General features: G+C 43.5%; 1 protein-coding gene across 2 annotated transcripts; it reads right to left on the bottom strand.

Moving 5' to 3' along the window:
• Positions 1 to 4,045: 4,045 nt before the first annotated feature.
• slitrk5 (SLIT and NTRK like family member 5) lies at positions 4,046 to 9,800 on the bottom strand. Of its 2 annotated transcripts, none has more exons than XM_079668556.1 (2): positions 8,975 to 9,800; positions 4,046 to 7,462 (listed from the first exon to the last, which is right to left on the bottom strand). In XM_079668556.1, the coding sequence occupies exon 2, from the start codon at positions 7,402 to 7,404 to the stop codon at positions 4,774 to 4,776; it is 2,631 nt and encodes an 876-aa protein (XP_079524682.1). In that variant the 5' UTR covers positions 7,405 to 7,462; positions 8,975 to 9,800; the 3' UTR covers positions 4,046 to 4,773. The 2 variants fall into 2 exon arrangements, with proteins under 2 accessions (XP_079524682.1, XP_079524683.1); XM_079668557.1 differs by lacking the exon at positions 8,975 to 9,800 and adding an exon at positions 8,029 to 8,473.
• Positions 9,801 to 10,098: the final 298 nt, after the last annotated feature.

The raw sequence follows: 10,098 nt of genomic DNA, 5'->3' as shown, positions 1-10,098 counted from the left end.
TGGAGCCATCGGTGCCTGTCAGATGCCATCCCTGCCCTCTCAATTACCCAGATCTCCTTGAACTCAATTGCTCACATCATCATGAGGCTGGGTGGCAGGCAAGCGAAGAGGCTGCGCGCTGAGAACGAAGGATCTCCAGTGGGGGGGGGGGGGGGGGGGGGGGGGGTGATGCGTGGCTCAAGCATATGGGACATGTCCACCCCCTCTATCCGTCTCAGTACACAGAGGGCGGCCGCATATTAGCCTTAATTATCATTTCTTGTTGCTGTGTCAGTGGGTGCAGCTCAAATTTGTGGACAGGTTGAAAAGAAAATTTCAGGTTGCTTCAGTATCTGGTCACTCAGTGTAAACATCTAGAAACTCTAACTTATTTAATTCATATGCAGATTTCTATTTATTTTAGTCTTGTCTTAAAACGTACTATCATCATATTAGAAGAAGAAGCAGCAAATCCTCACATTTCAAAAGCTGCAAGCAGAAAATGTTTGCTTGAAAAACACCCTTAAATTCATTCTTAAAAACAGATGATGATTGATTTTCGACCAATCAAAAGGAGAAACATGGTTTTGGCTCTTTCGACACACTGTACTGTAATGTTAAATCAGTCCTTTATCTGTACTGCCCATTTTCTTGATCAACAAATCAAACATACCCATAAAAATAAAATAACGAATAAATAATACAGTCTTTTTTGGTAGATTATGCATGCCGGACCCTTGCTTATTTCTTGCTATTTTGCATAAAAGGCCATATCTTTTCAAACCTCGCAAGGCTGGATTATAAACTGCAGAGATCCAGACCCTTAGGCGGACTGTTTTGCAATAACTTGGTGGTCATTTTATGAATTGCAAATTTGTTTGGAATTGTGCACCACCGAATCACAACATAACCAAAGGAGAAATTGCCTTACGGTTGCACCACCCAATCTTGAGGCCTAGTCTTATCCATGGGCTGTAAAATCTAATGAAATGCCTTTTAATATTTCAGTTTGTACGACATGGTGCATACACAATACCAAATCTCAGCAGCGTAATCCAGCCCTTTGCGCATTCAGCCTCAAGCTGTTTTTATTTACCATAAACAAAATGTTCTGCCAGCACCAACTCGTGAGAGATACAATACGATTTTGAGCAAATAACAGCCAAATCCAAATCTAGCTAAATGTTTAATTTGCCTGGTATTTTCAGCACAGAAAATGGTTGCCTCCCAGTTTAAATCAGTGCAGCGAAAATAGCCGAGTGAGGAGCCAACAATTGGTGCAGTTGGACAGATTTCACGCGTTGTACAATTCCCCATTGATTAAGTCTCAAATGGTGCGAAAGCAGAGAGTGTAGGAGAACACTGGAGCACACGCTGCCCATCGCTGTCCCCTCCCAGCGCTTCATAGGAAAGAAGTATGAAAATGTGTTGCGCTTTTCTGAGCTCCGAGCCAAGAAGTAACTTTTCTCAACTTTCCTCGCATCGAGCAGTGATCTGCACCTGCATCACGCCTCGCCTTGCGTCAGCCCCTCATCAGATTCCACACAATAGCTTTAGCCATAAATCATGGGGGCTTTTTGTGAAGCATGAGGCAACACATGCAGAGATATTTCCTCCTATAACTTCTTTTCTTTTTTTTTCCGGATACAGATCTGGAGCACTCTTTTTCCAGGAAGCGAGAGTGAGAGTTGCACAGGCACACAAATCCCATGAAAGGCTGTACATTAAATAATCCAGAGAAGCATCATAAACTCTTTGCCCTTCCTTGATGCTTCCATTTGTGCTAAGACCTAAAGAGCCCATTGGCTGATTAAAAGCATTATTTCAACTGGCACACACACACACTATTGCAGTGGATTGCTTCATGCAGCCATTACTCGGGGACAGTGTGCTGGGTCAGAACACTGATACACATCCACACTGCCACATTTGAGTGGGAAGAAAGTACGTACACAGATACAGTAACACAAGCCCATTTGGAATGCATGACTCAGTGATTATGTAATTGTACTCATTCTTAGCCAAGTCCTCCTTTAAAATGTGAAAAGAATAGATTACTGATTTACTTTTTCCTTCCACAGATCAGGTTTTTTAAGCATCTATTCTTTGTTGCATCTCAGTAATTAATTATTGGGTTTTGGTTCCACTCAAAACAACACAAATATGTGTCAGAAAACCGGCAACACTGCGCCATCCAATAGGCCACCGATACTGGGCGACTGCACACTTGGCTATGATTCACATCCCTTGCTACATGTATGACACATCCACAGTTACACTCGGTTCCAGGACTCCTCATCTCCCAAATGGCGCCTTCTGTTCTCATTCTGGGCTTCTGTGAAAAGATCCAACAAAAGAAGGACCCTGAGCGGCTCGGTTTCATTTTCTGTTGTTGCTTTTTTTGTAATAGAAAAAATGAAAGGCAGCTGGCACCGAGATGCTATTAAGTGAAATTAATAAACTTATTTTTGCACATCTGATCATAAAATTCACAATCATCTGTTCTGAATGAGGGAAAGGAGATATATGAATTAACACTGGTGTGCCTGTCTCTTTAAGGGAACATACACAAATGCAATACCTAAATGGTGGCACAGTGCACCCTTTGTGTTTTTATAGACCTTATTTGCATATTGAATTTAAGTGGGTCAACTTAAAGTCCAACTGAAATGAAATTGCATCACGTTTGCTACAGAAAAGAGAAGAAATGGGACGGACACTTCTTGTTTTGCTTTCTTTGACCCAATCTTGTTCTTCGGTGTGTCTGCGAAGACCTCATTTCGACGCAGCCAATCAAATCCTGCAGAGCAGATGGTTGCACAACGCACGAGCGACAGGCAACAAAAAACCCACATTAGCTTTTCCTGCTAAATCCTCCTTCTTATCCAAACACCTCAAGTCCTGCACTTAGCTTGTAGAATGAGCCGCCAAACAAACATTAACTGGGCGAGAGAGCTCATTAACCGATCAGCTGCAGCACATTAAACAGCATGTTTTGGTTACTCTGTCTGTGGCTCTCTAAGGTGCAACACTGCTGTCAATCAAACAGAGACACCCACACACCCCACGAGCCAGCTGGGAGAAAGGAGGTTTCTGTTATTTCCCTCAAGCACTTTTTTATCTTCTATTAAATAATGAAAACTATTAATACATTTGAAAATAAAACCACATTTTTGACAAGAAAGAGGGATGGTTTTGAGTAAGAAATTTGTTTTTAAAAACGCAGCTTTTACCACACATTCTGTGAAGATCCTTATCCTTAGTTACAACATGTATCTAAAAGATGTTCACTTGTAAAACGAATTAAAAACCAAAGAGAAATGGTTGACACCCAACCCTTAATCCAGCAGCTGTATGTTTTAATGAGTGTCAAAGATTTAACCCTTTGATTGCTTAAATATAAATTTGATATCAGGTGAACTTTAATGATCGAATTATCGCTTGCCTGGCTGCAATGTGGATGCTGTTGCCATGGTATGATTGCAAAGGGGTTGCCACAGATAATGCTCATTGATTGAAACCCATTGATTCTAATCTTGGCCTATATGCTCTTTGAGTGAGGCTTACAGTGTATATACTGTATTTTTATCTGCTTTGAGTCCACAACATAGCCAACTTTAAACAGCCAATGTATTTCCGTTTGCTTTCTAAATTAAATATATTTTTGCCCACTCATTTCCAAGTCACACTGTTTCCTTAATAATGTCATGTTAATCTGAAAATGTGTTTTCCCCCAAATTATTGTTTTATATTATGACCAAACAGGCTTATTAGTTTCCTCATAAGCACATTATATGAACCTGACATCATGTTTATTTGATGACAATAACATCGTTTGGTCAATATAGTGCAATAAGTGCAAAGCAATCAAAACAAATGAAGTTGATAAGGAATAGAGAATCTGCGAACGCTTGTATAAAAATAGGTGTTACATTGAGTAAAATATCAGTATTACACAACAGAATTATTACTTCAAATATCATTTATGAATTTTTCGTTTTGATAACATATCAATTCTACATATTAAGAATGAATACCCATATTCATTTTTAATATAATAATCTCCTTTATGAGAGCTCATTGAAGGCTAACCAGCCTTCCAATTCCAAAAAGTGCAGAAAGCATACAAAGACACTTTTTTTTTTCATCTTCTTCAAATGACGCAGTCTTTTTTGAACATTGGGGGTGTGCCACTTTCAAAAAAAGCCACTTTTACAATGCAGAGCTACAGTAAATGAAACTACAAACATAAGCCTTTCCAGAGGATCATGGAGTATGATGACACAGGTAATATTGATGTAGAATCAAAAGTTTTGAAAAGACATGGCAGATTATATCAATAAATACTTACTTACAGACTACAGCAGAAAATAGTCCTACACAGTTTTGATGATCTGCTGTACAGTGTTTTTGTCCAGGAGTGATTTTTATAAACATTTCTTTTCTGATTCACAATATACCTTATGTATGGTTATATTCCTGAAAATGAAGTTGGGTAAGATTGACCTGTACACTTACATTTTGTGTGTTATTCGATCTTCACCATAGAAAAATAGATTTTGCATCATCAGTTAAGCAGAGCAATTTTGTTCATCCATGTTTCAGAAAGCTGTATCCATTCCTGTAAAGTCATGTTTCAGAAATAAGAATAAGATTGTTCGGCACACCCCATTTTAAACTCCATCGCTGTTGCTTGTGTGTGTGTGTGTTGTGCCAAGGCACCCTATAAACTGAGCCACTGTTTCAAGAGGGGGCAAGAGAGAAAATGCTTCATTACATTAATAATTCTGTTGCTCAGAACTGGCTAAAGGTGGTCTGTTTCTCAAGAACTTCGAGGTAATCGGGCTCAGACTGCAGTTTCGCTTTTAGCTCCAAGTACTCATTTCTGTTTGGCTCAACATAAACAGTACTGGGTGCCGTGCCGTAGAGCACTGTTTCTCTTATCCTCTCCGGGTGCAAAAACTGACGTCTGACATCAAAATTGGGGTTGTACGTGTACGACACAGGCCCTGTGTACTTGTACTCTAAATTTGCACCTGCTGGGATGGACTGGATAGAAGGGTGGGGGGGAGGCTGCTTATCATGCTCAAGGATGCCTCTGAAGAAATGGTCAGCATCCGGGACAGGGGAGGGGTTTTCACGGGGCTCGATGGTGCTCACGCTGTACGCAGGGCTCCTCATTGTACTGCTGTCCCTCTCATCATCCGGGGTACTCCTGTATGTGACCTTGAGCTCATGGAGGTCACGGTAATCCTCCACTGTGTTGCCTTCCCGCGACCTGTAAATGGGGTTTTTGCACATATGTCCCATGGGGTGTGGGATATACTCATAAACGTGTCCCACTGGGGCCTTTACTTTGGGCCCGGAGCGGTTGCTGTAGAGGCTGTACTGCAAGTTAAAAGAGCTGACGTCAGAGTTGTTGGTGCTCGTGCGGTCACTCTGCGACTTTTTACGCTTTTTCATGACCACAACAAACAGCCCCGCGGCCACAAAGACCGACATGATGAAAACAAGCAGGAGACTGAGGATGAGGACGGAGAGGGGCACGGTGCTGCTGGGGGTGTTGAACTTCTGCGGGGCGTCTGTAGTTACCACTCGGTCGTCCATGGGCTCTTCCGTAGGCTGTGTTGGCAAGGTGTTCACGTCAGAGTAGTCTGGGCACAGGTGCTCTGATTGAATGGAGCACACGTCCACTCCTGTGTGGCGCCTCGGTGTTTCACACACGACCTCATTAACCACAGTGCCTGCGCTGAGCTGCTCCAGCCATATCTTCATCCCCACTATGTCACAAGAGCAGTCCCAGGGGTTTTCAAACAAATCTATCTGAAGAAGCAGCTTCAGCTGGTCTAAAACACCACTCACAGGCAGGTTTTGGAAATGGTTGTTGCGCAGATTAAGCCTTGACAGGGAGAGGGTGGAAAAAATGTCCACAGGTAAGGTTTTCAGGAGGTTATTGTTGAGGAAAAGCAGCTGGAGATTAGGGAGGTAGCGGAAAGTACCGGCGTCAACCTCCTTGATTTTGTTGTACTCTAAATAAAGAAACTGCAAGTTCTGCAAACCAAAAAACATTTCTCCTGTAAGCCTGTCCATGAGATTACCATTTAAATACAGCCTACGTAGGTTGGTTAAATCCCCAAAAGCCCGGTCGTGGATGAGACTTATCCTGTTGTTTCCCAGGTGAAGCAAATCCAATCCAACTGCATCCACAAAATCTGATCTCCGTACCACAGGGATGTAATTTCCAGTGAGATACATTTTTTTAGGATTGTATGGCTTGGGTTTTAGATCAGAAATGCTTTCAATCTTTCTCTCTTGGCAGTTGACATTTAGCCCAATCTCAGATATCTGCAGGTTGCATGTGCAGGCAGCTGGACAGTCCAAAGGCACAGGAGATTTGGTCTGAAAAGCAATGATGGGGCCATAGTTGTAAGGGTTACCACCTGGGACTCTGGATGTGGGCTTTAACCTAGTTCTGTTGAATGGCCGCGTGCCCTTGGTAGGCCGAGAGGAGGACCTAAAAACAGCAGAGGAGGTGGCGGAGGATGTGACGGCAGCAGTTGTGGTCTGGTAATATCCATTGGTGCTGCTAGGAGGTGCAGGCCTGACAGAGTCTTCTAGGGGTCTTCTTGGGCAGAGTTCCTGCTTGGACACCTCATCTAGGTCCCTACCATGGAGCCTGAATGGCGTCTCGCACACCACTTCCCCCACCAGAGCCGTGTAGGCTATACTCTCCAGCCAAGCCTTCAGAGCAATCAGCTCGCAGGAGCAATTCCACGGATTCTCCTCTAGCTGTAATTCCACAACTTTGTCCATGTGCTCCAAGAGGCCGATGTAAGGGAACATTTTTAACCGGTTCCCCCTTAGATCCAAGTGCGTGAGGGGGACATTCCGAAAGATATTGGTGGGAAGGGTAGAGAGCATGTTGTCGTTCAATATCATCACTGTCAGTTGGTGTAGTTTGCTCAAGGCATTAGTGTCTATATTGGTGATGTAATTATAATCAATCTGAAGGTATTCCAAACTCTCAAGTCCTGCAAGGGTGTCATCCCTCAGGGATTCAATCTTGTTGTTGTTCAGGTGCAACCTTTTTAATCCCTGGAGTCCATTAAAGGCACCCGACTCTACCTCGGAGATATCATTGTTCCCCAAGTGCAGGATGGTCACTCCTGTGTAATTGATGAAATCATTGAGAGACAGCTTCTTCAGGAGGTTCCCTGTGAGCAGGAGGTGGTACATGGAGAACTGGACCGGGCTGATCTCCGTCAGTCTGACGATGCCCCGGTTCTCGCAGCTCACCGTCAGGATCCCTTCCTTCTCCTCGCACGTACACAGGTTTCGACAGATCTCCCCATAATTGTCATACATCTCGATCAGCCTCAGAGATGATGCAATCAGAAGGATTATTTTTAGGATCCAGATATGCATTTTTCCTGGGAGAGGATGCCCCAGCTCACTCAAGTTCGGTACCAGTATGAGGTGTCATCTAAGGAAGAAAAAAAAAAGGACGAGTTCTGTTTTAAATAGCACGGATAACAATGCATATGTGACACACAATGCATATATATAGCAATGGACTCCAAACAGAGCACAACAACTATTAATAACAAAGGCAAATACAAGTGGGCCTATTAATGTTTGTTCATTATGCAGATGTGTTATGTCTGCAACATTTTGTTTTGGAGGCTGTCACAGAACAAGCAACCCAGATGAATAATTCATAAAAACACACTTAAACGAAAATATATAATGAAGTTGATAACACAACTACCCGTGGTGGATGGCCACTGCGCATTTCTGATAGCTCGCCTGAATTCCAATCTATCTTGGGAGGGGAAAAAAAGCTTCGCCATCTACCGTGTGCAGACTGATGGATCTGGCCATTCACTAATTCAATCCCTTGAGAATTTTCCACAAAAAGGCTCGATTTCAAAATGTATCATGGCGTCTTGATGATGTTGCATTTTGTTTTAATCACAGATGTAATCTTTCAAACAAACTAACATTAAAATCTCCAACTCCTATCTCCCAGCCAGAAAGATTATCACTCACCCCGCATAACCGACGACTTGGTAACAGTGGGGAAACTGTCGGAGACCTCTCTCCACCTCCGTGCAGACAACATGAGGATAAGGAATCTATTCGCTTGCTATGTTTATAACGATCCCCGGGTAAGACATCATAAAAACACCGGCTCTGCTAAAGCAATCGGCTCAGAGAAGCAGTCAGTGTTCATCTTAAAATCCGGCCTGCGTTAGAAAATGTGAATATCAGCCTACAAGGCGACAGTCGCAGCCTTTCTTCTGCCCACGGGCGAAAAAAAGAAATGAGAGGAGTTGATCAAAGGCAAATAAGCAAGTGCCGTTGATCTCATGGCGGATCTCTGATCGAAATTGCATTTTGACGGGGGGTAAATAATTCTATAATCAAGTATTCTGTATGGCATCTGCTATATAGAAGGTTACAGATAGATAGATCCTCTCTCGCTCTCTCTCCGTCTCCCCCTCTCTCCAACACAGACGCGTGAGTGCGCGTGCACCCAAACACGCACACACAAACACACACTCGTTTGGTTTGTGTGCGCTCCTTAAAAAGAACACAAAAGCCTACACATCGAATCACCCTCAATAGGTGCATTTTAACATACAGGAACATGTATGGTTGCTATAGCTCACGAGTACACCCACTTATATGTCATTATTTCTTACATTTGACTTTATTACCATACCGTCAAGGAATGCCAATCGCCTCTGGACATAGTATAACTCTAAAGCGTGTATTGCCGGGTATGCAGAGACAGTATGGCTGTTATTTGGAACGAATTCAACTGATATATGTGAGCATACAAACGCAGGCTTGTTATTACAATTGCATCAGCAGACACCTTGCATCTTAAATCTGGATCAACTTCAGCAATAAAACTGTAACCGATTTCAGAACCACGGACAGATCCCCAGAATGTAAAGCACATGAATGAGAAAAATCTCCGTCCTCTTACCGTGCTGATCCCGGTAAACGCCAAAGCATCCCGAAAATCACGTCTGTGCCCCGGTTTTTTTCCTCCAAGCTCAGTGAAAACATGGAATTCAGTGATTTAACCACCCGCCCTCCGTCTGCTGTTGAAAACAAAAATACTTAAAGTCAAGTCTCCTCGGTGTTTAGCTCCATAAAGCGGGCGTCGAAGAACACAGTCTCATTCAGGCCAATAACGTGACAGCCCGAGCGGCGAAACGGGCTCCTGTATTCTTCCAGCAGCCACTGAGATTAGCTGTATCATCTCGGAAAAAAAGAGCCACTACCAAAGTTCGAACATGTAAAAGAAAAGGGGTCGAATAAAAACTCGGTAATCCCACATCAGACAAGACTTGCCGCATGCATTTTAACTGTGACTTTCATCCATGCGCACTGAAGAAGCGGAGGAGAGAGGCACGAATCCCCTTGTCTGCTGCCAGTGGTGCGGCTTGTACCAGTTTATGTATAGATCTGCCCAATGTCTCTTTATTTCAATTGCCACAGCGTTCAAATCGACCGCAGATCAGTGGATATGTTCCTCCTGCAGCCGTGGATGCGAGAATCCGACCCCCTTTTTCCAGCCTTCCATTGCTCATAAGAAATCCTATGCACACAGGCTGTATCTTCCCACCGACGTTTCAACTAGTGGAACTTGATCTTGGTTGGTGCAAACCAGCGCATCCCCTACAGCGATGGACGTATTATGAAACAATTACCATAGTATGACGGCCCAAATAACTCGTAAAAATGCATAAATCCCCCAATCGCAGGACTGTCACAGCGCGGAAATGAAAAGCAATTTAATGCGTGCAATACTCTTTAAGGGGGTATGGTAATGTGGAGGAGGTGGGATGGATGGGAGAGAGGGAAGTGGTGCGGCGGGGAGGGGGAGTTAGGGGGGGGGGGGGACCAGGGAGAAGGAAGGCAGGAAGAAGACCCGTAGAGGGCAGCACAATGATGAAAAAGGCAGCTTGGCAGGCTTTGTAATTCAGTGTATTTCAATTCACCAGCAACAACCATTTGATTTGTCACTCAGGGCTTTTTTTGTTTCTGCTCCCAAGCTGTGCATCTTATTTCCATGCTTTTGAGATGCACAACTGGACACGTCAA

The sequence above is a fragment of the Notothenia rossii genome (assembly GCF_949606895.1).
Source record: "Notothenia rossii genome assembly, chromosome: 3".
Classification (NCBI taxonomy): domain Eukaryota; kingdom Metazoa; phylum Chordata; class Actinopteri; order Perciformes; family Nototheniidae; genus Notothenia; species Notothenia rossii.
Note: the sequence above shows the minus strand (reverse complement) of the source record. Positions and strands in the feature narration are given on the sequence as shown.

What these genes read in the sequence shown, in the direction of transcription:
- slitrk5 (XM_079668556.1), bottom strand. Translation starts at nt 7,404, where the DNA reads ATGCATATCTGGATCCTAAAAATAATCCTTCTGATTGCATCATCTCTG.